At 44.2% G+C, this 27,971-nt stretch overlaps 1 protein-coding gene across 1 annotated transcript in view; it reads left to right on the plus strand.

Moving 5' to 3' along the window:
• ARL5A (ADP ribosylation factor like GTPase 5A) overlaps positions 1–27,971 on the plus strand; it is a 45,557-nt gene that overhangs the window by 4,589 nt on the left and 12,997 nt on the right. Inside the window, exons 2-4 of the mRNA XM_030210266.1 lie at positions 4,095–4,155; positions 12,528–12,675; positions 23,081–23,164. Coding sequence (XP_030066126.1) covers positions 4,095–4,155; positions 12,528–12,675; positions 23,081–23,164 — 293 coding nt within the window. The remainder of the gene's footprint in view (positions 1–4,094; positions 4,156–12,527; positions 12,676–23,080; positions 23,165–27,971) is intronic.

A 27,971-nucleotide genomic window follows, 5' to 3' on the forward strand; every position in this document is an offset into this window, starting at 1 on the left:
AACAAAGATTACACCAGAGCGTAGGAAGAAATTTCTTTTGTTGTGTCCTCAGGTGGTTTCACTTTGGGCTGAGTTCCTATCGTGTTTTCCTTGTAAATGCTGTGTTCTTCAAAAAAATATGTATTTTTTGTTTACCCTGAGAAATTAAAGTTTTTCTTGGCAGCAAGGAAGTTGGAACCATCCCCTGCCTTAGGTGGAGAAGCTCAGGCAAGTGCTTAGAAATTATGTTTAGCTACTTCAGTAGATTTTTTTTGTCTTTTTTCCCCTCTAATTGACCTATGTTTCAAGATTTATATTTCCTTAGTCTTGGATCTCATTCTCAGTTTTGTGGTCTGGTGAACATTATATTATTCCTTGTGAAGTAGGAGAAATAGAATGTATCTTTTTTTTTTTTTTTTTTTTTGTATATTGCCAAGATGTGTTTTGCTTGTCAAGTGTTAATTATTTCAAATGCTAATTTAAAAAAGAAAACTCCAAAACCTCATTCATCAAATATGCTATGAATATATCTCAGAAAGAGAGGGGAAAACACCGTAAGGTTGATAGTGAGTAACATAGTAGATGACAGCAGAAAAAGACCCGCATGGTCCATCCAGTCTGCCCAAGACAAACTCATATGTGTATACCTTACCTTGAATTTGTACCTGTCCTTTTCAGGGCACAGACCATATAAGTCTGCCCAGCAGTATTTCCCGCCTCCCAACCACCAGTCCCGCCTCCCATCACCGGCTCTGGTACAGACCGTATAAGTCTGCCCTCCCCTATCCTCGCCTCCCAACCACCACCCCCTCTTCCCCCCAACTGCTCCGCCACCCAATTTCAGTAAAATCTCAGTTTGTATAATATTGTTAAATTACTGGCCCTCCCAAGAAACATCTTCAGATCAACCTTCTCGAACTCCGTGCGATCTTGGAACACTCTAAAGACTTTCAGAGATCGGCTGTCTCACCAAATTGTTCTCATCCAAACAATCAGGGGGGCACTGGATCACACCCTATGTCAGGAGGTTGTCCATATGTGGCACTGGACTTGCCAACATGGCATGTTCCTTCAAGCCACTTATCTGGTGGGCAGAAACAATACCCTGGCTGACAGACTGAGCAGGATAATGCAACCTCATGAGTGGTCTCTCAAGATGGGCATAGCCCGCAAGATCTTCCAAGCATGGGACACCCCCTTGGTGGATCGTTTTGCCACTCAGATCAACTACAAGGTCCCTCAGTTCAGTTCCATGCTTCAGACCCACAACAAACTAGCGTTAGATTTCGTTTCTTCTCGATTGGGAGACAGGTCTTCTGTATGTGTATCCTCCTATACCTCTAGTGGGAAAAACTGTACTGACCGCGGCAGATTTGGTTCCCTCTACTTCTGGAATTATCCTCTGAAGAACCGTGAAGATTGGAGTGTTTTCCGACTCTCATCAATACAGATGGGGTTCCTTCTACATCCCAACCTCCATTCTCTGGCTTTCACTGCTTGGATGTCGAGAGCCTAGAATTCGCTTCCTTAGGTCTTTCAGGGGTTGTCTCCTGGGTCTTGCTGGCTTCCAGGAAAGATTCTACTCTTTCAAATGGAGGAGGTTTGCCATCTGGTGTGAGAGCAAGGCCCTTGATCCCCTTGCTTGCCCTGTGCAGACCCTGCTTGAATACCTTCTACACATATCAGAGTCTTGTCTCAAGGCCAGCTCCATAAAGGTTCACCTTAGTTTAGTTAGGCTTACTGTCTGCATGCTGATGATAAGCACTATCTTTGGACAGCATCTAGTTGTTCACTTCATGAGAGGTTTGCTTTTGTCAAAGCCCCCTGTCGAACCTCCACCAGTGTCATGGGTTCTCAACGTTGTTTTTACCCAGCTGATGAAAGCTCCTTTTGAGCCACTGAATTCCTGCCATCTGAAGTACTTGACCTGGAAGGTTATTTTCTTGGTGGCTGTTACTTCAGCTCATAGGGTCAGTGAGCTTCAGGCCTTAGTAGTGGATGTATCGAATGCTAAGTTTCATCACAACAGAGTAGTCCTCCACACATACCCTAAGTTCTTGCTGAAAGTGGTGTCTGAGTTTCATCTGAACCTGTTGATTGTCTTGCCAACATTTTTTCCCCGACCTCATGCTCATCCTGGTAAAAGCAGCTTGCACACCTTAGACTGGAAGAGAGCATTTGCCTACTACATGGAGCGGACAAGGACCCACAGACAGTCCACCCAGCTTTTTGTTTCTTTTGATCCCAACAGGATGAGGGTTGCCATCCAGAACGGACCATTTCTATTTGACTGGCGATTGCATTTCCTTCACTTAAACCCAGGCTGGGCTGGCACTAGAAGGTCATGTCATGGCTCATAATGTCAGTGCCATGGTTGTGTTGGTAGCCCTCTTGAGGTCAGCCTCCATTGAAGAAATTTGCAAGGCTGCGATGTGGTCTTCAGTCCACACATTCACATCACACTACAGCCTTGAGCAGGATACCCGACACAACAGTCAGTTTGGGCAGACAATGTTGCAGGATCTGTTTGGGGTCTAGATTCCAATGCCACCCTCCTAGGTTTGTTTTATTCTGTTCCAGGCTGCACTCTCATTCAGGTTTTATATTGTTTCAGTCCTTTGCGAGGCCCAATTGACCAATGTTTGTTGTTTTTGGTGAGCCTGGATGATAAGGATTCTCCACTTGTTAGAATTAATAAGCTTGCTTGCCCTCAGAGAAAGCGAAGGTACTTACCTTTAGCAGGTATTCTCCTAGGACAGCAGTCTTTATATTTTCTCAATCCCTCTCGCCTCCGCTTGGAGTTGTCTCCTTTGTTATTTTTACTTTATTTTTGCTGTAGAATAAAACTGAGGAGACCGCGTTCATGTGGCGGGAGGGAAGGCACTCGTGCATGTTCAGTGAAGTGTGTTTCATACTCCACAAAACTCTCATTACACTCTTGTAAATTCCTGACTGGGCGAAGTGAGTCAGTGTTGCCCACTTGTGAGAATGTAAAGTCTGCTGGCCTCGGATAACATCTGCTGCAGGTAAGTATCTTCGCTGTTTCTCTACCTCTCTCTGCTGGCAGGAAGAGATAATATGTGCTTGTCCAGGATGGTACAGTTAAGGAATTTGTTTTTCATCATGTGTAACTTAGGTAGGTTTTGTCATGATTCTTTTTGATCCTTTTCATACAAAGCAGAGATTCAGGCTGCTTTTTGTGGCCAATACATGGTGAGAGTTATGATGCATTAGTTGCAGCAGCTGCCTGAATCCCTTAGGTCCCCCACCTTGAGTCAGGGAATGCCACCTTTGCTGATGTCCTTTATGACCTAGTGTGCCTTTCCTCTCATTCGGTGGCATTGGCCGTTGTAGGCCAAAGGTGGCTTCATGGTTGGGCTGCAGATACATTTGCAAGACGTTTCTCAGCCAGTTTCCTTTATTGTGGGGGGTGGGGTGGTTACTTTTTGGTGAGAACTTGTAGAAGTTGGTTAAGAACATAAGGGAATCTCGTCCTCTCTGGCTGCCTGAATTGTGTCAGAAGAGCTCCCAGCAGCCCTCAGCAGCTAAGGGCTGTTCAAGAGGCGGAGGTCGTTTCCAGTTGGACAGACATCGGGCATCTTTGGCTTCAGGCCCTATTAGGGCCTTCAAGCCGGGCTCCTTTTGAGGCTCCAAAGGTGTCATTACAATGCAAAATTTATAATTTTGATTTGTACACTGTAATTTTGTGCATCCATGTTGAACTATAATATTGCCTTTTATAATTGTAAAGTATGTGTTTCCTGATAATTATTTTTTGTTATAATTTGTAGATTTTTTTTTAACCCTTGACACACCCTTCGGGCAAAACATAGCCATGTTGGATTTTATTTCTTTTTAATTTATGTATGGTTTTATTAAATTGAATTATTTCATCAGCATTTGCTTGTGGTAGTGGGACTGTTTGTTTTGTGCCTATATTCTAGTTTACTGTACAAGCCTTTTGTTTTTCTTTTATGGCTCCAAGTTTCCATTTACAATTAGAAGGTGCTGCTGTATTAGTGTAACTGTAATTAATTTTTTTAAAAATATTTTTATTTCAGATGCTTACTTTCAATTTGAATTTTATCCAGATTAATATATCATCTTTATTCCAGAGCACAAAGTCATAATTGTTGGGCTGGACAATGCAGGAAAGACAACAATTCTTTACCAGTTGTAAGTATAAACTTACATAAATACTTCAGAAAAATTTTTTACATGTGTATTTAAACATTAGAATCTTTTGTCGTATTCATTGAGCACAAGCCTATCATTATAGGCAATAAAAGATTAATCCCTGTGTAGCAAAGAATCTCATATAAGATGTGAATATATAATTTAAGAAAGGAACAAAAGTACACTGAACTCCTCGATATGGATACCATTTGAAATAGTACAACCATGGAAGTCCAGGCTACTCCATGCCAAGTCCATACGTAAAGTATGTGGAGCAAATACAGCTGAAAAAGCAGTAAAAAGAATAGCAACCTGCTAAGAATTGCCCTAGCTTTTAATGTATCTTACAAATTAATCAAGACACCTTGAGCATAAATCTCATTTTATTAAGCTCCTAACAGGGGGCATGTAGAATTAGGTATTATTGACTGACTGAAAACAGATAGTCCCATTCTCAAGTTAAGTGAAAGGTTTCTGGACATTCAATAGCCTATGAGAGAGCTAAAAAGAAAGATGATAAACCTGTCATGGATGTCTTAAAAGTGGAAGAGTAAGGAAATAAGGGAATGGAAACATTCTCCCATTACTTGTAATAAGGATATACATCACAGAAGCTGCACACTAAGGGCTCCTTTTACAAAACCACAGTAGTGATTCTTCGCTCGGCAAATGTGACGAAGCCCATTCAGTTCCTATGGGTTTTGTCGCATTTGCCACATGGGAATCACTACCGTGGCTTTGTAAAAGAAGCCCTTAGTGACAAAGATAAGCTCCACAGAAATAATAAATAGAATTTGGGGTCTCTTCAGTATAGGGGGCCCTATGTACTAAGCATTTTTCCTATAGAAACAAATAGAAGAAAACACTTTAATACTTAAGCCTCTTAAAAGCGACAGGTGTATCGTGCAACAATTTGCATACGAAATTAAACAACTAGTATTTATTTATTTTCTGTTTCTTTTCAATTTGAGTAGCATGAGTTGGCAACTCTCAGGTACTTAGGAAATTGTAGTGACCTCTTATCAAAATTAATGTCAAATTTAGAAAAACAATACATTCATTGAACAGAGTGAATAAACTTTTTAAAATATATATTAACATCACTTCTTAAAAGAAGAAATATACAACCCGTTCAGAGAGAAACTAATACATGAACAACTACAAAATTGAAAAGATAAAAGAAAATAAATGTCCCAGAAACAGGACATAAGAAGATCCCTCAGTGAAGGTGGTTATCTGTTGGAGTAAGATCCGTGCCACTATACTAGTGCAATACAGAGCTTGGTCTACAGCCTTTTGTGCTCCTGAATACAAATTAGCAAGATTCATGCTATATTGAAGCATCAGCACTGCTCATTTGTATATCTGTGGGAGTAATTCAGTAATCACACTGATCTCTATAGGACAGCGTAGGTAGTGACATGCAAATAATATTTTTGTAAAGCATTCTGGAATTAGAATCATAGTATCTTTCTCCTCCCAGATATACTGACAAATAACGTAACACAAGTACCAAATAAAATGCCAATGAAAACTTTATTAATTATAAGAAAGTAATATAACCAAGAATGAAAATTGAAATAATTAGATTTAAAAGCTGTCTGTGAATTCTAGATAAGCTTAGAATGCAATTAGAAATAAACATTCTTTAAGTGCTTTAGAATGAACACTTATCAGAAACTAGTTGAAGTAAACACACTGTTCCTGTGGCACACAATCAGGCCACCTGTGCTATTATAGCAGTTACAGAGCTTGTCTTAGACAACCTGATGGTGAGGCGTCTCTTTTCCCTTGGAAACAGCTGGATGAGAATGTGGTCTTGAGCTGACAGGTTACATGCTGAAGTGTTCCAGTAGATGAACTGATGAGATGAGTAGTTCACGTGATAACTCTTGACACAGTAGATGTCATTTTTTGTCTCATTTTGATAAAAAACATTGTCTCTGAAGATTAGATAGATGATTGGTTGTGCTCTATATGTTACGGCTCAGAAGACCACAGGAATGCCTCTTCCCTCCGAAGCTACACCACCTTGTTGTGGTAGAAGGGCGTGTGCGTTTCTATGACTCAGAGGGTTATCCTGTAGGGCCACCCATATCAGACAGACTTCTGAGGAGACACCAGACGAAGTGTGTCCCGAACCTGCTGGAGGACAGAGATTCGTGGCAGAAGAGGTTGTGTTGGACAGAGCTCCGCAATCATCAGAGTTCTTTTGGTTCTGAGATGGGAAAGAGAAGGGAAAACCCTGGAGTTACCCTTCCATGCCTGAGGACCCTCCCCACATTGTCCGGCTAGCCTTTGAGAATTTCAGTGTCCATCTAGTAACGGAAGGAAGTGTGGCTGTGGGTGGCCCTGAGAGGTTGCGCTTCCCAAGTCCAACTGTTTGCTCACCCAGTCAAAGAAATCAATCAGGTTTGTCTGACACAACCTGCCTGTAGTGAAGAAACCTCAAAATTTGCCGCTTTAGAAGCATTTCAATTAGTTTGCTCACTGCCGAGGTCAGACTGACAGGTCTGAAATTTCCAAGCTCCTCTTTACTTCTGCTCTTATGCAGAGGGACCACATCTGCCCTTCTCCTCTAGGACCAGGATTACAGCATTAGTCTTCAATCGACAGGAGCTGCCAAATGGAGTATGAGTTGGTGGTTGCGCACTAGATGTGGTGTACTTGGATTTTAGCAAAGCCTTTGACACGGTTCTACACAGGCGACTGATAAATAAACTGAGTGCCCTTGGTACGGCACTCGATTTATTAAAGATTGGTTAAATGGAAGGAGACAGAGGGTAGTGGTGAAAGGAGCTTGCTCTGAGGAAAGGAATGTTGTCATTGGTATACCACAGGGGTTGGTCCTTGGGCTGGCTCTTTTTAACATCTTTGTGAGTGACATTGTGGAAGGGCTGTCAGGTAAGGTTTGTCTTTCTGCGGATGATACAAAACTCTGCAATAGGGTGGACACCCTGGAGTGAGTGGATAGTATGAGGAAGTAGCTAGTGAAGCTTGAAGAATGGTCTGTTAATTGGCAACTAAGATTTAATGCTAAGAAATGCAGGGTCATGCACTTGGATTACAGGAATCAAGGGGAATGATACAATATAGGGAGAGTGCTTCTGTGTATGAAAGAAGAGTAGGACTTGAGGGTGATTGTGTCTGATGACCTTAAGGTCTTCGAACAGGTAGAAAAAGCGACGGTCAAAGCTAGAAGGATGCTTGGCTGTATAAGGGAGGTATGACCAGCAGGAAAAAAGATGTGATAATGCCCTAGTATAGGTCTCTGGTGAGGCCCCATTTAGAATACTGTGTGCAATTCTGGAGACCGCACCTACAGAAGGATATAAACAGGATGGAAAAAATTGTTAAGTGGTCTCGGTCACAAAACATATAGGGATAGACTTAGAAACAGCAACATATATACACTAGGGGAGAGGGATATGATAGAGACGTTTAAATATCTCAGAGGTGTTAATTTACAGGAGTTGAGCCTTTTTCAAATGGAAAACATTGGAATGAGGGGGCATACGATGAAGTTAAGAGGAAAGAGACTTAGGAGGAATCTAAGAAAATACTCTTTTCCGGAAGGGTGGTGGATGTGTGGAATTGCCTCTCGGTGGAGGTTGTGGAGACGAGTACTGTGTCAGAATTTAAGAAAGCGTGGGACAGGCATGTGGGATCCCTTAAAATAGGAAGAGTTAGCGGTTACTGAGGATGGGCAGACTGGATGAGCATTTTTGCCCTTATCTGCCGTCATGTTTCTATGTCATGAAATACCTAGCATCCACTTGGGGTTAACCCTGTAGCCATCTGGATGGTCTTTCCCCATCACTGCTCAGGTCTGCCTGCACCTGTGCGTGTGCTCTACACTGGCACTCTCCTCTCACCAACTGGGTCCCACTTGCCTCTGGGCGAGTCTCCCACTAAGTTATTCCCCGGTGATTTCTAGGACACTGGGGTCACACTCCCAGGGGTCCCACAGTTCCTAGAAAGTATTCACAGATGCAAAACACAAACTACCAGGATTCTTAGTCCAAGACATCAGAGCTAATTAATGGGTTTATATCACAGAAATAGAACAGTAGACGATATAAAACAGGTGGAAATACAATAATCAATAACAGGTAACTGAATAAGGATCAATATTAAAACTATGTAAACACTTTGTCACTACCTGGGAAGCACCTGGGGAGTTTCAGGAAAATAATTGCTCACAGTTCTTGAACAGGGCTTCAGGGCAGAGATGTTTACCCTCTGCATTCCCTGATTCTGGAGAAAATCTAGTACCTCCTGGCTGGATTTGAACTCCAGGACCAATCAGAGCCCTGAGCACCAACTTTGAAAGTATCTTGCCAATGGCACTGCAGGTTGCCTTTCCACAGGGCTAAACTGAAAAGAAAACAGTTTTCTCTGCAACAGTTTGAAAACACAGAACAAAAACCATCCGCTGGCCAAATGAGAAATACACTGCATGAAAATGTTACAGTTCACATGCTTGAAAACCCCGTTTTGCCACAGATACCTTCTATTTACTTTAGATTGTTAGGTTCAGTTTATTCTTTTTCACAACATACCAAAATGACGCAGCAGTTTATAATAGGAGAAAGCATTCAAGATAGAAAAGCAAAAGGAAGAACAGTCATAGGTTCTAGAGACACAATGATACACAACATCCACGCAACACAGAACATTCTTCTTTTTTTTTTCCCCCACATACTTTGAACAATTTACCTTCACCTTACACAGTAAATAGCTCTTTTAAGAGCTTTAAAAAGGACTTTAAAATGTGGCTCTTTCAACAGGCATTTGGTGAGATTGTCTAATTGATAATCACCTACTACATTATTCTTTTACTCTACACTTATTTTGATCTTTTTATGCCCACCTCTGCCTTTTTTCTCTCCTAGCTGTGTGATAGTGTTACTTCTCTATATTTTAATGGAATTCCTTTCATCTCTTTATTTTAGCCTGTATATCGCTTTGCTCTACTAGTCAGTGCGGTATAGAAAAGTTTGGAAATAAATCGAATCATTAAGGCAAGCAACATTCAGTTGATTATAGACATATATTGAGGCACATAGACACAAATAGGTCAAGATTCAGCTTTATTTAATATACTACAAATCACAAAATCAAGCAGTTTACAGAGGATAATACAAGAAACTAAAAAAAAAATAAGTAAAAAGGCATATACAAAAAAGGAGGAGAGTAATTGAAATGTCATATTGGGAAACTAGTTTACAAATTTTATAATTATAAGGAAGGTGAACAAAAGGTAGGAAATAACCCTATGAAAACAAAAGAAGGGAGGGGAATGGACAGACAAAATAACAAAGACTATTCCAGGGCCTGCAAAGAATCAATGAGTGGATTGCATAGCAAGGTTTTCGGATCTAAATAATATCAATTCTTCCCTAAAGCCAGAGAATTGGTCTAACCCATGCCCAAAGAGGGAAAGTCCATGTAGTCAAGTAGAATAACATGTGCTATCCTCAGATGTCTGCTTAAAAAGTCATATTTACAACCTGGTTCTAAAAGATAAGGTTAATATTAATCTTTATTTCCACCGGAAGGGAAACAGCAGAGTAAGTGTGCTTGGTATCTGAAGACGATATGTTGAGTTGATTCCAGCCACATCTTAGAAGATGGAGAAAGGGCTTGATTATAGTGATCTTGAGATAGTAGGATCTGAAGTTGCACATAAGGGATCAAGGGATCAGCTAGATAGAAAGGGGGACTTGTAATCAAAGCCTTTCAATGTCAGGATCTTGAATGATTTTTTTAAGTGGAAGCCAGTAGTACAATATTCTGCAAGTAATGTTTTCATATGGGCAGATTTATGAGCTTGACATAAATCTAATGTATCAGTTTGATATGTTGGAGTTAGTAATGACTATCAGGTCACCCCCATAATCCAGCCTACTAAGATCCCAAACATGTAGTAAGAGAAAAAAAAAGATCTTTTTGCTCCAGATAGGTGATATAACAGTTGACACCTTTGCAGAAAAAAAAAGTCCTGGTTAATTTGGTATTCCATAGCATCAGCCACACCATTCTGAATAAGTGTGTGTTATCCCCTCCTACTAGCAGATGGAGGTAAAGAAAAACTGATCTCACCGGTATAAGGTCTGATACTTGAAGGAAAATCCCAGTATTTTTTTCTGCCTCTAGCAGATAGTAAGTGTCTCAGGCTGGTGCTCCTGTACCTGGCCAAACTCCCTTCTGGCTGTGGTCACACAACGAGGTTGAGCCTAATAGCCGCTCCCAGCTTCTTCGATGCTAGCCTAAACCTGTTCCATTGTGGAACTTGATGCTGCTTCCCCCAGTTGCACTTCTTAGTGTCCACTGGGTAAGACGTTAGCTTGGCTCCACATGGCCTTGCCAGAGAGGGGCACAGGTCTCCTTCCCCTTACCTTCCTTTCCTGTACACCCTGATTGGGTATTATTCCCATGGGATCCCCTGCAGCTTTCAAGCAGTTTCATTAGTGCCTGCTTTAGCTTTCTTCCCTGGTGCAGGGAATTAGAGCTATGCAAAAAAATAAAAATAAAATCTGCTTTTGCAACTTTGCAAAAGAAACAAACTTATCTGGAGCACACCCATGTGAGCAGGGGGACAGCTGAAATGCTGGAGCCCTGGGTCCGAGTTGGCCTGAGTGGGCAGGCAAGCCTTTCACATGCAGGCGGCATGGCCAGGGGAAGCCTGCTGGCAGATGCTGTTCTGCCTTCAAGAACTGGTAGCTGAATTCAGCTGCTGGCTTTGCCCTTCTGTGACAGATCGTTTCTGAATTTGGAAACAGCCCAGGGGCCATCAGGGGCATGTCTGAGGTTCCCTGCAAGGAGTCATCGGATCCTGTGGTCCCACTGTTTTTGTCAGGAATGACAGCCATTTTGTCTCCCGTGCTTTTTTTTTCTCCTGCTGCAGTTCTTTGCAGCAGGAGCATTTTCAGCCCTCATCGTTGCGCGTAGGGATAGAGGTGTTTCTCTCCCACCTGCCGCGGATCCATCAGCGTGGGGTGGGGGTGGCAGATTGAGGCAAGGCTTAGCTTAGATGGTTAAACAAGCCCTGCAAGCAGACGCTGGTCACTTGACAAGTGGTGAGGCCCCTAATGATCCTGAAGAAGCGACTAAGCATTGGCATGGAGACTGAGCCTTCTTAGAGCCCCCAAATGGGGCTGAGTGGTCCCTGGATGATCTGGAGTGCCTTTTGGACCCACAGATCCCCTCAAACTCATAGTAGGATGCTTCTCAGAGAAAGAGGAGCAGTTGCATGTGATCCGGCTGTTAAGGTGACAGGAGCTGTCTTGCCTTATTGATGCAGTCTCAGATCCTTGGGTTCCCTGGAGTATCTGCAGTTGATGCCTCAGATAGTGACCCTCTGTTGGAAGGGCTGGCGGACCCAACTAAGCATTTTCCACTTCAGCTAAATGAGAGTCCCTGGATGGGACCCTCAAGAGGTGGAAAAGTATTGAAAGTACCATAAAGTGGATGCACTCATCTAGGTGATCATGAAATAAAGATTGCTGTGTTAGTTCCAGGGGGTTCATCCCTGAGGGAGCTGCATGAGAAGAGAGTGGAGAAGCAGCTTATGCTGGGCTTCTCCTCTAGCACTCTCGGGGGGGGGGGGGGGGTCTATGTGGCTAGAGTTATGCTGCGTTGGTTGTAGCAGCTGCCAGAGTCCCTAGAAGTTTCTCGTCTGGAGGAGGGCGTGGCACTTTCGGCTGATGCACTTAAGATTTGGTGCATCCAGCCTCCCGGTCAGTAGCTTGCTCTTGGTTGTAGTTGCACCACTGGACCATTGATGCAGCCTCCTAGGTGCTGTTCAGTTGGCTTCTCTTCAAGGGTGGTTGTTGTTTTGGGAGGTCTTGGAAAGGTTAGTGAAGAACATGGGTGAGGCTCAAGCTCTTTGCCTTTCAGGCAGACAGGTTCTCAGTTGCCTTTCCTTAGTCAGCCCCACTGTTCTGAAACCCGCCCTCGGAAGACTGAGGCACAGGTCCTGCAGAGTGCTTTGCTTCTTCTTTTTTAGTCTCAAGAAAAAAAATTCTTCTACATGCAGAGTGTATGCAATGTTATGCTCACTTGATAATTATTTCAGCTACAGTGGTTGATGGGGCATGGATGTGCGTTACAAAGAGACCTGCTGTTGATGCAGTTTTTAGAGATCTGCATGACCTCTGTTCTGTTTTTGATTTGCCCTGTATTTTTTGCTGGGGTAGACTGTAGTTGGGTATAGTTATGCACTGCTGTTCTTAATTTATGGTATCACTGTTTTAAATGTGGAAGTTTACTTTCAGCTTTTTAAAAAATTATTATTTAATTTTTGTAAAATGTGAACTTTTTTTTTATATAGCGAAATAGTATGATTGCTGCTTTCATTTATTTTACAGTTCAATGAATGAAGTTGTGCACACCTCGCCTACAATTGGTAGTAATGTGGAAGAGATAGTAGTTAACAATACACGATTTCTCATGTGGGACATTGGAGGCCAAGAATCACTTCGTTCTTCATGGAATACCTACTACACAAACACTGAAGTAAGAATTGAAAGTGTATGATTTTTAAATGTGTTCTTTTGTTTCAAAACTTGAGTAAGAAAACATCATAATACCCAGAGTACATTTGTTTCTTGTCACTGGGTGTCAAGTTACATAAGATTGCAATTCCTTTGTATAATGTTTTCAGTTGTCCCATCGATATGAAACAAAAAGTGAGGAGAACGAATGAGGGTTTGTACCTCCTTTTTTTGCTGCTTCAGTTGTCCCATCAACATGTTAGCAGTTGGTATAATCCATGTATTCCCACTCCCTCCAACTATCCCTACCAAATTAAAAAAATGCACATTAGGCTATAATTTCTAGATAGATGAGTACTTTGCTCACTGTCAGAGAGAGATTAAATATAGTCATTCCATATCAGCAATTTGTCCATCTGCATCAGATTATGGAAGGCATTTCTCCTTTGCTGAAATGTTGATTAATAATTAAGCTGCCCAAATAATAATTTTTCTTCCTTCTTCTCAGTAGTAAACGCAACTCAAAACCCCTCTGCAGAGAATTCAGTCGTCTATGCTAGAACCCTCTCCAGATACCTTCTCAATGAATTCCAGAAATACTGTGTTTAGGCCACTCCTGCAGATTATGCTCTATAAATCCCCACATCCAGTTAACATTTCCAGTATTGATACTTCTGTGCAAGAGTCACTGAGAAGGCTCTAAGGTGGAGCTTATGTTGCTTTTTTAAGTCCACATTACACATTAACTGGGAGTGTTCTTGAAACGTTGGACAAGATGTGATTTAGTGATGTCCAATCCCAAATTCCTCCCCCAACTATCGGCCAGGTTAATACGGGTTTCTAGCAGGCTGAATATAAATCAATTTATGCAAATATGATATGGAAACCCACTCATAGATATTTAATTTAAAAGACTCTTCTAATTTTAGGAGGCATGTCATCCTGCAACTTCCATAGTATCTCAGCCACACAAGTCTGGACAAGTGGGATTGTGTTCCCTTTCCTACCAGCAGATGGAGTTAGAGAGCTGAAACTTCCAGTGACATCACTGGGATGTAGGCTGGTGCTCTGCTGGAACTTTCCAGTATTTCTATACCTCAGCAGATGGTAAGGGTGTTCAAACTGGTGCTGGTCCTTGGCCTCACTTCCTGAGCCCAGCTAAAATAATTGTCTAAATCTAATTATCTATATTGTGCACAAAAAAGCACTTATCTTTGCTGCTCAATAGGTGTGATGGTGATTGAGGAGACACTGTGGCAGCAAAGATAAGTGCTTTCTTTGCACACTATAAATTATTGGATCTGAACAATTATATGTTGAACATAATGATTTTATGTTTGGAGACTGCACATTTTGTTATACGTTGGGGGCCTATGATGATGTCATTTTAGCTCCTGTGAAGATTTTACATATATTCACCTTGTGGCACCGATTGTGGACGCTGACTTGAGTATTTCTGTCAGCAAGTCCTTTATTACTGATGGCCCCTTTGTTTTGAATATCACATTTTGGTTAGTTTAGTACCTTTTTGTTGTAAAAGTATTATATTGAATTTGGAATAACCAGTGTTGTGTGTCATAATAGCCTTCCAGTACATGCCCATAATGTATACACATGCAGCGCTAAGTGCCAATACAATTTTTGCAATACCAACAATACCATCATCCAAGAGCACTCCGTGACACCCTTCTGTTACGCAGACGATATCCAGATCCTTTGCAAAGTATCAGATGCCTCTGCTGTTCATCGTCTCAATTCTTGCCTCTCTCATGTATCCTCCTGGCTCAAGTCCAATCTTCTTTTCCTCAAGTGTGAATCTATCCTCTTTCCCTCCTCCCTTGGTATCTCTCTTCCCCTGCCATCTCTTGACGGAGTCCCACTTCCTTTCAAAGACTCTGTCAAGATTCTTGGTGTTGTCTTTGATTCCTTTCTTACCTTTAAACCTCAAATTGATTCCTTCCTCATCAACCCTCCAGACCGGTCAAGACGCTTGGGTTATGCTCGCCTACCAGCAGAGGGAGACTGAGAACACTAAACTTGAAACTATGTACTTATAACCTGTGCCTAGCCATCTATAGCCAGTATTTTCTCAGTCTCAGCAGAGGGTGGACAGGCAGCCTGTGCAGCTTGCTCGGTCTGGATAGGTTTTTGAGTTCATTTTCAGAGTTTTCCTTTGTTTCTGTGCTGGTTCTGGTGGATCCCTGTGCCTGGAAGACTTTGGTGCGCTAGGGGTTGCGGGTCCGCTGGGGCCCGTCATTGTCCCCTCTGGGGTGTCACACCTGGGTGGCCGGGTCCCTCCCCCCTGGCTGGCTCTCCGTTTGGGCAGCTTTGTGCCTCGGCTGCAGTTTGCTAGACTGCAGCCTTGAGTGCCGGATGGTTTTAGCAGCAGCAGGGCTCAAATAAAGGCTGCAGTAAAGTTTTATTGAAAAAAAAAATAAAAGGCCCAAACGTTGGTGAGAGCTATTGGAGCTGCACTCCGGAGAGATGGAGCTGTTCAGCTGTCTTCAAGGCGCTGATTTTTCCTGCTCGGGTGAGTTTTTCTTTGTGTTTACAATTGGGGCACTTGTTTTGCGGTCAGCTGGGCTTTGTGAAGATGTCGGGGAAACAGCTTCGGTGTCGGTCATGTGCGCGTCGGGGCATTGACGCTGTGGGCAGCACTTGCCGTTTTTGCGGGGAACCGAAGCCTCAATCCTACCGCGTCTAGCGTCCCGGAGGTTGCGGTGCCTATGAACAGCGGCCCTGCGGCAGTTCCGATTTTGGCGGGAACCGCCGCCATTTTGGATTCGGCGCTGCACGGGCCCAAGAGAGTCGGAGCACTGCAGAGCAGTCAATTTACAGCGCCTTCGGGGGTGATGCCTCGGGTAGGATCGGTTTTCCCTGGATTTCATTTGGAGCTTATATCAGGCTTGGCAGGCAGGGCCGTCTCGAGCGGAGCCCCTTGGTCTTGGGGGGGGGGGGGGGGGGGCTAGCGCGAAGAGACCACGTGTAGAGTGGTCTGAGGAGTTAGAAGGTTTTTCCCCTCCGGAGTCGGAGGGTGACTTTAGCCTCCTAGAAGAGGAGGAGGGGTCGTTGGCTGGATATGATAAGGAGCTTGCGCTGCCTAGGGAGGATCCCTCGGGGGTTCGCATTTTTCAACAAGATGAATTGTCAGATCTTATTGATCAGGTGGCTGCGACCCTCAAATTTGATCCCGCGGCAGCTCCGTTAGAGGCCGGAAAGCAGGATCCATTGGTTAAGGGGATCAGACGGGTGTCTTGTACTTTCCCTATGAATGCAGATCTGAGAGAAATGATTACTCAGGAGTGGCAGGCGCCAGAGGCGCCATGTAAGGTGGCTGGGGCCATGGCTAAGCTTTATCCCCTGCCGCAGGAAGATAGAGATTCTTTCAAGCCTCCGACCGTGGATGCCGTGGTTACGGCAGTGACTAAGGCTACGGCGATTCCGGTGGACGGAGGGGCTGCGTTGCGAGACCCTCAGGACAGAAAATTGGAGACTTTCCTGAAGCACAGTTTTGATTTGTCAGCTCTGGCGTTGCAGGCGTCGGTCTGTGGAGGTCTGGTGGCGCGGGCTTGTTTCCGCTGGGCGGAGCCAGGGGATAGAGCCTCTTTGATTCAAGATCTGGCAAAGTTGGAGTTGGGGTCCTCCTTTTTGGCGGATACGCTGTATGATTTGTTGCGGGCCTCGGCAAAGAACATGTCTCTAGCTGTGGCAGCTCGTCTGGCCCTGTGGTTGCGAGGCTGGATGGCGGATGCTGTGTCCAAGGCCAAGTTGTGTTCGTTTCCGTTTAAAGGCTCTTTGCTGTTTGGTGAAGAGTTGGATAAGTTGGTGAGAGGTCTTAGTGATGCTAAGGTTCCTCGGCTTCCGGAGCTTCGTCCTAAGGCTTCTAGGGGATCTGCGGGTCGCGGACGGTTTCAGGAAGCTAAACGGTATCGGCCTGGTAGATATTCTGGTGGGACTAGGGGTCGTTTCTTTCAAAGAATCCAGTCCTTTCGCGGTGGCCGTCGTGGAGGCGAGGTTCCTCTTTGGGAGCGTCCGGTACGTCCCGTCCTTCTCAATGATGGTTTGGGGGCCCAGCCTCTGGTTCGCGTGGGGGCTCGCTTACACTTGTTTTACCAGAGGTGGGTCCAGATCACGTCAGACCAGTGGGTGCTGCAGATAGTCCAGGACGGGTACGCGCTAGAGTTCGACGGGCCTCTGTCTGACTTTTTCCTTGTGTCTCCCTGTCACTCACGGTGCAAGGCGAGAGCGGTCCGAGATACTCTGTCGCGCCTGATAGATTTAGGAGCTGTAGTACCTGTTCCTCCAGCAGAGAGAGGAAAGGGATGTTATTCCATATACTTCGTGGTTCCCAAAAAAGAGGACGCTTTTCATCCCATTTTGGATCTCAAGAAGGTCAATGCAGCCCTAAAGGTTCCTTCCTTTCGGATGGAGACATTACGCTCAGTCATTGTAGCGGTTCAGGAAGGGGAATTTCTGACTTCTCTAGATTTGACGGAAGCTTACTTGCACATTCCCATTCTGGAGGCGCATCAGCGTTTTCTTCGCTTTGTGGCGCTAGGGAGACATTTTCAGTTTTGCGCGCTTCCCTTCAGTCTGGCCACGGCTCCTCGAACCTTCTCCAAGGTGATGGTCGTGGTGGCAGCAGCTCTGCGGTTGCAGGGCATTCTGGTGCACCCGTACCTAGATGACTGGTTGATTCGGGCCAAATCAAGGTCGGAGAGCGAGGAGGTCACCGGTCGGGTGGTGTCCTTTTTGCAATCTCTGGGCTGGGTGGTCAGTCTGGCCAAGAGTCACCTAGTGCCGTCGCAGTCTCTCGAGTATCTGGGAGTCCGTTTCGACACGAAGAGAGGCCGGGTGTTCTTGACTTCCTCTCGCATGTCCAAGCTGCAGGCTCAGATCCGTCAATTCCGAGCCCAGAGGGCACCGTCGGCGCGGGAGTATCTTCAGGTGTTGGGTCTGATGGCCGCATCGATAGAGGTGGTTCCCTGGGCCAGGGCGCATATGAGGCAGCTGTAGGGTGCTTTGTTGTCTCGTTGGTCCCCTCAGCTGCAGGACCTGGAGGAGAGGTTTTCTCTGTCGGAGGTGGTTCGTCGCAGCCTCAGCTGGTGGCTCCATTCTCCGAACCTAGCGAAGGGTATGCCGTTGGCTGCTCCATATTGGGTGGTGTTAACCACGGATGCAAGTTTGATGGGCTGGGGGGCGCATTGTCTGGGACAGGTGGCCCAGTGTCGTTGGACAGTGGAGGAGGCGTGTTGGTCCAACAATCGTCTGGAGACGCGTGCAATTCGGTTGGCTCTTCGGTCCTTTCAGAGTCTGGTAGACGGCAAGGCAGTCAGGATTCTTTCCGACAATGCCACAGCCGTGGCGTATGTGAATCGACAGGGAGGAACAAAGAGTCCCGGTTTAGCGGTAGAGGCAGCAGAGTTGCTGGTGTGGGCAGAGGCACATCTGCAGAGTCTCTCGGCGGGACACGTGGCAGGGGTGGACAACGTGAGCGCGGATTATCTGAGCAGGCACACGTTGGATCCCGGAGAGTGGGCTCTCCATCTCTCCGTGTTCGAGCGGATAGTGTTACAGTGGGGTCGGCCAGTGTTGGATCTAATGGCGTCGTCCGCCAATGCGCAAGTCTCTCGGTTCTTCAGTCGTCGAAGAGATCCTCGAGCCGAGGGCATCGACGCGTTGGTCCCTCCGTGGCCGACTCAGCAGTTGCTCTACGTGTTTCCGCCGTGGCCGCTGGTGGGCCGCGTGGTTCAGCGGATTGGTCGTCACTCGGGATTAGTAGTTTTGATAGCGCCCAATTGGCCCCGGCGTCCGTGGTACAGAGATCTGATGCGGTTGCTGGTGCAGGATCCGATTCCCCTGGGGCCTCGGGTGAGATTGGTTCAGGGGCCGATCGAGATGGCCGACCCCTCTCCATTCTTGCTTACGGCTTGGCTCTTGAAAGGCACCGTTTAAGACGCAAAGGTTTCTCGGCCAGGTTGATTGATACGATGTTGCGGTCTCGTAAGAGGTCTACTTCCTTGGCGTATGTGCGGGTGTGGCGCATTTTCGAGAATTGGTGTCAGGAGCGGGGCTATGCCCCGTTGCGCGTTTCGGCGGTGGAAGTGTTGGATTTTCTTCAGGATGGTTTGGACAGGGGACTTTCGCTCTCCTCTCTGAAGGTGCAGGTTTCAGCCTTGTCTTGTTTTAGAGGTAAGGTTCGGGGAGTATCCTTGGCGGCTTCTCCGGACGTGGGGCGGTTTTTGAAGGCAGTGAAGTTGCTTCGGCCACCTCGCCGCCCGGTGGTCCCGCCTTGGGATTTAAATTTGGTCTTGGAGGCTCTGGTGGGGCCTCCGTTTGAACCCTTGCCTTCCATTACATGTAAGGATCTTACTTTGAAGACAGTCTTTTTGGTGGCTATTTCTTCGGCGCATAGGATTTCGGAGCTTCAGGCTTTATCTTGCAGAGAGCCTTTTCTGTCTTTTGCCAAAGAGAAAGTGACTTTACGCACGGTTCCTTCCTTTGTTCCTAAGGTGGTGTCTTCTTTTCATGTCAATCAGGTGATTTTGTTGCCAGTGTTGGGTGATCGTGCTGGGGATCCCTTGCAGCGTCGTTTGGCTAAGCTGGATGTGCGGTGCGTCTTGCGGTCATATTTGAGCAGAACCCAAGAGTTTCGATCCTCGGACAGGTTGTTTGTTTTGTTTGGAGGTCCCAAGAAAGGTGAAGCTGCCTCCAAGGCTACTCTGGCTAGATGGTTGAAGGAGACTATTGCTTCGGCTTATTTGTTGAAGCGTCGGGCAGTGCCCTCTTTACTTAAGGCACATTCTACTCGTGGAGTAGCAGCTTCTTGTGTGGAAACTAGTTTTATTCCGCTGCAGGATATTTGTAGGGCAGCAGCGTGGTCCTCCGTCCATTCCTTTGTGAAGCATTACAGACTTGATGTTCAGGTGAAAGAAGATGCACGGTTTGGAGCAGCTGTGTTGTCTTCTGCTTTTCGAGGGTCCCGCCCTTAGCTGGGGTACTGCTTTGGTACGTCCCAAGCGTCTTGACCGGTCTGGAGGGTTGATGAGGAAGGTGAAATTAGGCCTTACTTTCTAATTTTCTTTCCTCTAGACCCTCCAGACCGGTCAAGAGCCCGCCCGTTCTTTTATCAGAAGTATTCCTCAGCCATGTCTATGCATAGCAGTAGTTTGAGCCGTGTCTATGAATAGCAGTATTTTGAGCCGTGTTCTGCTAGGACTATTCCTTTAAGGTTTTGTGGGGTCGGAGAGAATTCTTTGACTCTAAGACATTACAGAGCGGGACGCTTTGACGTTTCGTCTGTTTTCAGCACACTGTTGTTACTTGTCCTTTGGTTTTCCAGGTACAGGGGTTTCTAGTTTCAGAGTTGTGTTTTATTCTCTGCTTTGCTAAGCGTATACTGGCTATAGATGGCTAGGCACAGGTTATAAGTACATAGTTTCAAGTTTAGTGTTCTCAGTCTCCCTCTGCTGGTAGGCGAGCATAACCCAAGCGTCTTGACCGGTCTGGAGGGTCTAGAGGAAAGAAAATTAGCAGGTAAGGCCTAATTTCACCATTCTCTGTTTCTCCTCCTTTGCTCTCCATCATGTCTGCTCAGTATACCCTTTTCTATCTGCTTCTCATCCCCGTCCCTTTCTATCTGCCTCTCATTTCTATCCCCTTGTCTTAGCCCTTGTTATGTCTCATCTAGACTACTGTAATTCTCTCTGTATTCCTCTCACCTCTCTTAAGCGTCTCCAACTAGTTCAGTCCACAGCAGTCAAACTTCTTCACTGTTCTCGCCTGTTTTTATTTATTGGGATTTATTAACCGCCTTTATGAAGAGATTCACCCAATTTGGTGTACAGCAGGTACAGTTTAACATAAAACGTACAATTTTAACAGTATAACAATAGTAATAACAAAGAATAAACATAGATACAATAAATGAGGTAAACTTGAAAATAGTAAATTGAAACCTAATAATAGAACTACCGTGAAGCAGTATAAAAACTGTACATGTTTAACAGCACTGGAATTCAAATACCAGAGATATAATACAATGTTATAATATAGAGATATAATACAATTGACCACATCACCCCCCCCCCCTTCTCCTCTCTGAATATTGGTTACCTGTTTCAGCTTGTATCACATACAAGTTTCTACTTCTGGTTTATAAATCAAGATCTCCTTCCTCTCCTGCTTATCTCAACAATCTTTTTATCCCCTATTCACCTCCTTGTTGCCTCCGCTCTACGGATAATAATCTCCTGGTTCTACCCTCTCCCACGCAACTTTCTTTCCTCTAGCCATGACTCTGTCTTCTGTTACCTTGGTCCAAAGCTTTGGAACAACTTGCCACTGTTCATAAGGAGCAAACCGTCCCTACAATCTTTTAAGCAAGCCCTTTAAACCCACTTATTCTCTACTTACTATTCACCTTCTACCTAATCTTTTCTCCAGGCTATCAGTCTTCTCCTGTTTTTATTTACTCCACTGTTTCTGCTTTTACCTGTTTTCCTCTCTCTCTGCTCTGCTTTTAAGAAAATAGTCTTGTTTTTAATGTAATTAACGTAGTAGCCTCTGTGTAGGCCTTGTTTATTATTTTTTAACTACAGTGGATTTTGGTTAATTGGGACACCGCTTAATTGAGGCGGCCACATATTTGGAGAACGGAAACAAAGTGCAGTTGTAAAGGTGCAATGGTGTTGATAATTTGGGACAATGCATCGTTTATTTGGGGCAGTAATATATGTAAAACATCATCGATATGTTACTAACCCCTGAAGTTTATATGGGCTGCCGCGTTAGCGTACACATGCTGCTGCAGGGTGTGTCATGTACTATCTGTGGCGTGTTCTGAAAAAATGCCAAGGAAAGATTGAACATTCACAGACAAAATCGCTTTGCTAGAAGAATTGAAAATATAACTGCCAAACACCAGTCAGCGCCAACTGACAAGAGATTATGGGCGTGCCAAAATCCACAATAGCACATGTAGAACAACAAGAGAAACTGATAAACAAGTGAATAAAGAGTAGAAAACTATGAACAGCTTTCATCCATTGATGACAATCTTCAGTGCTATGATGAAAACGAGGGGTGTGAGGATGAAATAATTGAACAAATTTCAGCCAAACAGACTTCAGAAAATCAGGAAACTAAAGAGTATAATACAATTGAGTGTGAACAAGTGACAAACCAGGATGCCAGAAGAACAAATGTAAAATTTGAAATTAAAGTGTACTGTATTTTTTTTTCTTAGTAGCCTAGTAGTTAGTTCAGTGGACTTTGATCCTGGGGAACTGAGTTCGATTCCCACTGCAGCTCCTTGTGACTCTGGGCAAGTCACTTAACCCTCCATTGTCCCTGGTACAAAATAAGTACCTGAATATATGTAAACCGCTTTGAATGTACTTGCAAAAACCTCAGAAAGGCGGTATATCAAGTCCCATGTCCCTTTCCCTTTCCCTTCTGCTTTTGTTTGGACAATAAGTGTTTTGATTTCTGTCTGTCACTTGTACTGACGCTCTCATTTTTTACATGTCAACATCATTTTTTCATGGCTGGTGCTTAATTGGGGCAATATACTATAGTCCTGATGTGTCCCCAATTAACCGGAATCCACTGTATTTTTCTGTTGTAAACTGCCTAGTTGCCTATGCGTAGGCCTTGTGGTATATCATGTGTCCACAATAAAGTGTTTTAGTGAATTGAGCTGCATGTGCTGGGTTGCTATTCCTTGCTAAATGTTAATAATCTGTGCATTAATAGTATGTTGCATTTGTCAACAGTGGAGTACTTTACTCCATGTTCCAGCACTCCTCCTCACCCCCAGCTCCTCATCCCTGTCTTTTTTACCCATCTGTTTCTGAAGATGGAAGAAAGTTGAAGGTCTTATATGCTTGCAGTAAAGAGAAGAAATGGGCATGAAATCCTCATTAAAGCTGAGCACAGAAGAATGAGATAACTTTTCACTTCTCCTTAGATCTTACATCAAAGCCCCTACATTGAAAACCCTGTGCACTTCTCTGCATTGAATAACTAATATCTTTATTACTATGTGGTTTAAATGAGCCTTGCATTGATGTCGGCACAAGTCTTTGTGCAGTTAGGTCATGCACAAAACTGGTTTTACGTAGGGCACCATGGTAGTGTGTAAAAGCTAAGCTGTTCACACAGTCTAGTGCACTTTATTACATTGGCCTCAAAAAGGGGAACACATAAAGGCATTGTACCATCTGATGAGGCTCTCTGTTTCATTGGATTGAGGCCAGTGACATAAATTCCACCCAAGCTATCTTATTAATTTACAGTCTTTAATTTGCATTCATGCCACTGTGAGAAACTAATAACTGAATTGATTCTGCAAAAGAGCTGAGTAGCTGTAGGGATTTTGTTGTTTGCCTTGTATGATATAGCTATGTTCTAATCCTTTCTTCTAGTTTGTAATAATTGTTGTGGATAGCACAGACAGAGAGAGGATTTCTGTAACTAAAGAAGAGCTCTATAAAATGTTAGCACATGAGGTGAGTAGTTTTTGGTTATTTGCTTGCTCTTGTGATATGGTAGCTATGATTATTTTTAAGATCCATTTAGTATTGTGTTCAGATAAGTTTGCTCCTTTCTTAAATTAAAATTTGTTTTTTAATTTTGTTGTCATTTTCAAATGCTTTGTAGGTTTTGCTTTTTTGTTATGTCTGAAAGGCCCTAGGGCCCTGTTTACTAACCATGTTGTAGGCACGTTAGTGTCTTTAACAAGTGTTAAACATGTACGCGCGTTAACCGGGTACGTGCCTACAATATCCCTATTGGTGTCTATACAGTTAGCTCACGCTAATTGTACATACGCTAAAAACGCTAACACGTCTTAGTAAACAGGGCCCCTACTGTGGTGCACTGAGATCAGGTTCATATTCTGTGTGAAGACCAGTCCTAGAATTGTACTTTATTGACATTGATAAATGCCAGGTGATTGGCTATCACAAAGTATACAGAACATCGCCAGATATATTACTAATATCTTTTTTTTCCCTTGGCTGTGTAAAAGGTAAAAGTGAAAAATATAAAAAGTGCCAGAAAATTCATTCATTTGCATGATTTTGACTACCTTGTTTTAATGATCTTTTGTTCTGCATACAGTTCAAACTCCTCTTATTGACTAATAAGTGCATTCACTCTGCAGCTCCTCAGTACCTCTCCACTCTCATCTCTCCCTAGACTCCTCCCCGGGAACTCTGTTTGCTGGGTAAATCTCTTAGCTGCACCCTTCTCCACCGCAAACTCCAGTTCCTTTTGCTGCACCATATGCCTGGAATAGACTTCCTGAGCCAGTACATCAAGCTCCATATCTGGCCGTCTTCAAATCTAGCCTTAAAGCCCACCTTTTTGATGCTGCTTTTAACTCCTAATTACTCACTTGTTCAGTACCCTTATTTTATCATTCCCACCTTAGTTAATTCCCTTATCTCTTATTTGTCCTGTTTGTCCTAATTAGATTGTAAGCTCTGTCGAGCAGGGACAGTCTCTTCATGTAATGAAAGGCTACATCTTTCTGTGATGGGAAAAAGGATCCTTGGGGAGAAATTCAGACAATATATTTCTAAACATTTAAACTAGAGGGTGGGAGTGACAAAAGGAAACAACGGATTTCGGAAAGTCACCCCCAGAATAAACATGATGGCAGAGGGAAAGGTCATGTAAATATAGTAAACCCCCTAAACTCATTAAGCACATGGAAAGCTATGTGCACAAATGCCCCCTAGTCTGAAAAGGTTCAAGACTTGCAAGCCCTGATGTTTGAAGACAGCTTGGATATTGTTGCTGTTACGGAGATGTGGTTCAATGATTCCCATGAATGGGATGTGACCGTAACGGGCTATATTCTTTTTAGGAAGGATAGAGAGGGCTGAAGAGGTAGAGGAATGGCTCTGTATGTGAGAGACTATATCAGTGCTTCTGAAATGCGGGAAACCTGGAGAAAGGAAAAAGCTTTATGGATCGTCCTGGAAAGAGAAGACGGAACCTGTATCCACACAGGGGTTATCTATAGACCTCCTGCACAAACGGAGAAGTTAGACAAGGATCTGATAGAAGATATTCAAAAGATTGGTATGAAAGGGGAGGTGCTACTTTTGGGAGATTTCAATTTGTCTGATGTGGATTGGAACGTCCCGTCTGCAGAATCGGAAAGAAGTAGGGAGATTGTAGATGCCTCTCAAAGTGCCTTGCTCAGACAAATGGTGACGGAGCCCACGAGGGAAGGGTTGATGCTGGATCTAGTGCTCACAAATGGGGGTAGTGTTTCCAATATCCGGGTGGGTGCCCAACTGTGTAGTAGTGATCATCACACCATATGGTTTGATATAAGGGCGGAGTGCGGATGCACAAAACTCAAAGTACTGGATTTCAGACATACTGATTTTAATAAAATGGGGGAATACCTGAAGAAGGAGCTGTTGGCGTGGGAAGGCACAGAAGATGTGGAAAAACAGTGGTCCAAGCTAAAGGCTAATCTAAATATGGCGATTGATCTTTTTGTGAGGAAAGTAAACAAAAACAAGAGAAGCAGGAAGCCTATATGGTTCTCCAAACAAGTAGCTGAAAAAATAAGAGGAAAAGAGGCTTTGTTCAAGAAATACAAACGAGCCCAATGAGAGGATCACGGAAAAGATTATCGGATTAAACTCAAAGAAGCAAAGAGGGAAATACGACTAGCGAAAGCGCGAGTGGAAGAAAAGATGGCTAAAGATGTAAAGAGAGGTGACAACCTTTTTCAGATATATTGGAGAAAGGAGAAGAGATAGGAATGGAATTGCAAGACTGAAAGATAACGAGAATGGCTATGTGGAGAGTGATGAAGATAAAGTGAACGTGCTAAACAATTATTTCTCTTCGGTGTTCACGGAGGAAAATCCTGGAGAAGGACCGCGGTCGGCTGCCGAAGGAACGTCTGGGAATGGAGTGGATACTGCGCCGTTTACGGAAGAAAGAGTTTATAACCAGCTTGAGAATTTGAAGGTGGACAAAGCTATGGGGCCGGATGGGATACATCCCAGGTTACTGAGGGAGCTCAGGAAAGTCCTGGTGGGACTTCTTAAAGATTTATTTAAAGATCTTTAGAGATGGGAAAGGTTCCGTGAGATTAGAGACGAGCGGATGTGGTCCCTCTTCACAAAAGTGGAGACAGAGAAGAAGTGGGAAACTACAGACTGACCGGTGAGTCTCACGTCAGTGGTAGGAAAAATAATGGAGTCGCTGCTGAAAGAAAGGATAGTTAACTTTCTAGAAGCCGATGGGTTACAGGACCTGAGGCAACATGGCTTTACCAAACTAATCTTACTGACTTCTTTGATTGGGTGACCAAAGAAGTGGATAAAGGACGTGCGCTAGATGTAATCTACTTGGACTTCAGCAAAGCCTTTGATACGGTCCCCCACAGAAGACTCGTGAGTAAGCTGAAAGGGTTGAACTTAGGACCGAAAGTGATGAACTGGATAAAGAAACTGGTTGACCGACAGGTGGCAGAGGGTGGTGGTAAATGGAATCCGCTCGGAGGAAAGGAAGGTGAGCAGTGGAGTTCCTCAGGGGTCGGTTCTGGGGCTTTTTCTGTTTAATATATTTGTGGGAGATATTGCTGAATGGTTGGAAGGAAAGGTGTGCGTTTTTGCGGATGACACGATAATAGCTAGTAGAGTGGATACCCTGGAGGGAGTAGAAAGGATCTCCAAACCTTAGAAGAATGGTCCAGGGTCTGGCAGTTAAAATTTAAACAAAAATAAAAAATTACAGCTCCAAAAGCTGTGAGTGTACTACAATTATATATGCACCCGATGTGACTGCGACTTTCAGGCATCACCTAGCCTCCAGATGGTGGACAAAAAAAGGCCTCAGTAATACCACCCAGCCAGCCAGTACTTTTCCAGCTATAAGGCGTGGGCCCGGTATACCATCATGTGGCCTAAAAAAACTCCACAATTTCTTATGCTTGAGTGTTCACCAACAAGTCCAACTGACAAGCATGTGCATATATGCAGAACACAGAATGCAGATAATGAACAGTGGTGTAGTTTCATACAATGTTCATTCCCATCACTAGATTGCCACTATATATCAGATAAACAACTTCGGTGCGGCAGACCCTAGCACTTATCTGAAGATCAATCCAATGTCTCCAGTCCATCCAGCGCTGCACTGCTCCAATCACTCACCAAGTTGAATCCACAACAATAGTCGCTTTTGAGCCCCTTTCTCAGTGAATCCTAGTTGCTATGAATGTAAATTTTTTACATGTGTTTACATGTTAAAGTTACTCAAAGTCGTTAACTCGCGACAGGATTGTGAAAAATTACAGAAGGACCTTACGAGACTGGGAGACTGGGCGGCTAAATGGCAGATGATGTTTAATGTGAGCAAGTGCAAGGTGATGCATGTGGGGAAAAAAGAACCCAAATTATAGCTACGTCATGCAAGGTTCCACGTTAGGAGTTACGGACCAAGAAAGGGATCTGGGTGTCGTCGTTGATAATACACTGAAACCTTCTGCTCAGTGTGCTGCTGCGGCAAGGAAAGCGAATAGAATGTTGGGTATTATTAGGAAAGGTATGGAAAACAGGAGTGAGGATGTTATAATGCCATTGTATTGCTCCATGGTGCGACCGCACCTGGAGTATTGTGTTCAATTCTTGTCGCCGCATCTCAAGAAAGATATAGTAGAATTGGAAAAGGTGCAGTGAAGGGCGACTAAAATGATAGTGGGGATGGGACGACTTCCCTATGAAGAAAGACTAAGGAGGCTAGTGCTTTTCAGCTTGGAGAACAGAAGGCTGAGGGGAGACATGATAGATGTATATAAAATAATGAGTGGAGTGGAACAGGTGGATGTGAAGCATCTGTTCACGCTTTCCAAAAATACTAGGATTAGGGGGCATGCGATTAAACTACAGTGTAGTAAATTTAAAACAAATCGGAGAAAATCTTTCTTCACCCAGCGCATAATTAAACTCTGGAATTCGTTGCCGGAGAACGTGGTTAGCTTGGCAGAGTTTAAAAAGGGGTTACACGGTTTCCTAAAGAACAAGTCCATAAACCACTACTAAATGGACTTGGGAAGAATCCACAATTCCAGGAATAACATGTATAGAATGTTTGTACGTTTGGGAAGCTCGCCAGGTGCTCTTGGCCTGGATTGGCCGCTGTCGTGGACAGGATGCTGGGCTCGATGGACCCTTGGTCTTTTCCCAGTGTGGCATTACTTATGTACATTAACACCTGTTAGTAGATGAGGCTCTTGGATGGTAAGCCCTCTTAAGTGTGTGGGGTGGGGGGGAGACAACC

The sequence above is a fragment of the Microcaecilia unicolor genome, chromosome 7 (genome assembly GCF_901765095.1).
Source record: "Microcaecilia unicolor chromosome 7, aMicUni1.1, whole genome shotgun sequence".
NCBI classification, from domain to species: Eukaryota; Metazoa; Chordata; class Amphibia; order Gymnophiona; family Siphonopidae; genus Microcaecilia; species Microcaecilia unicolor.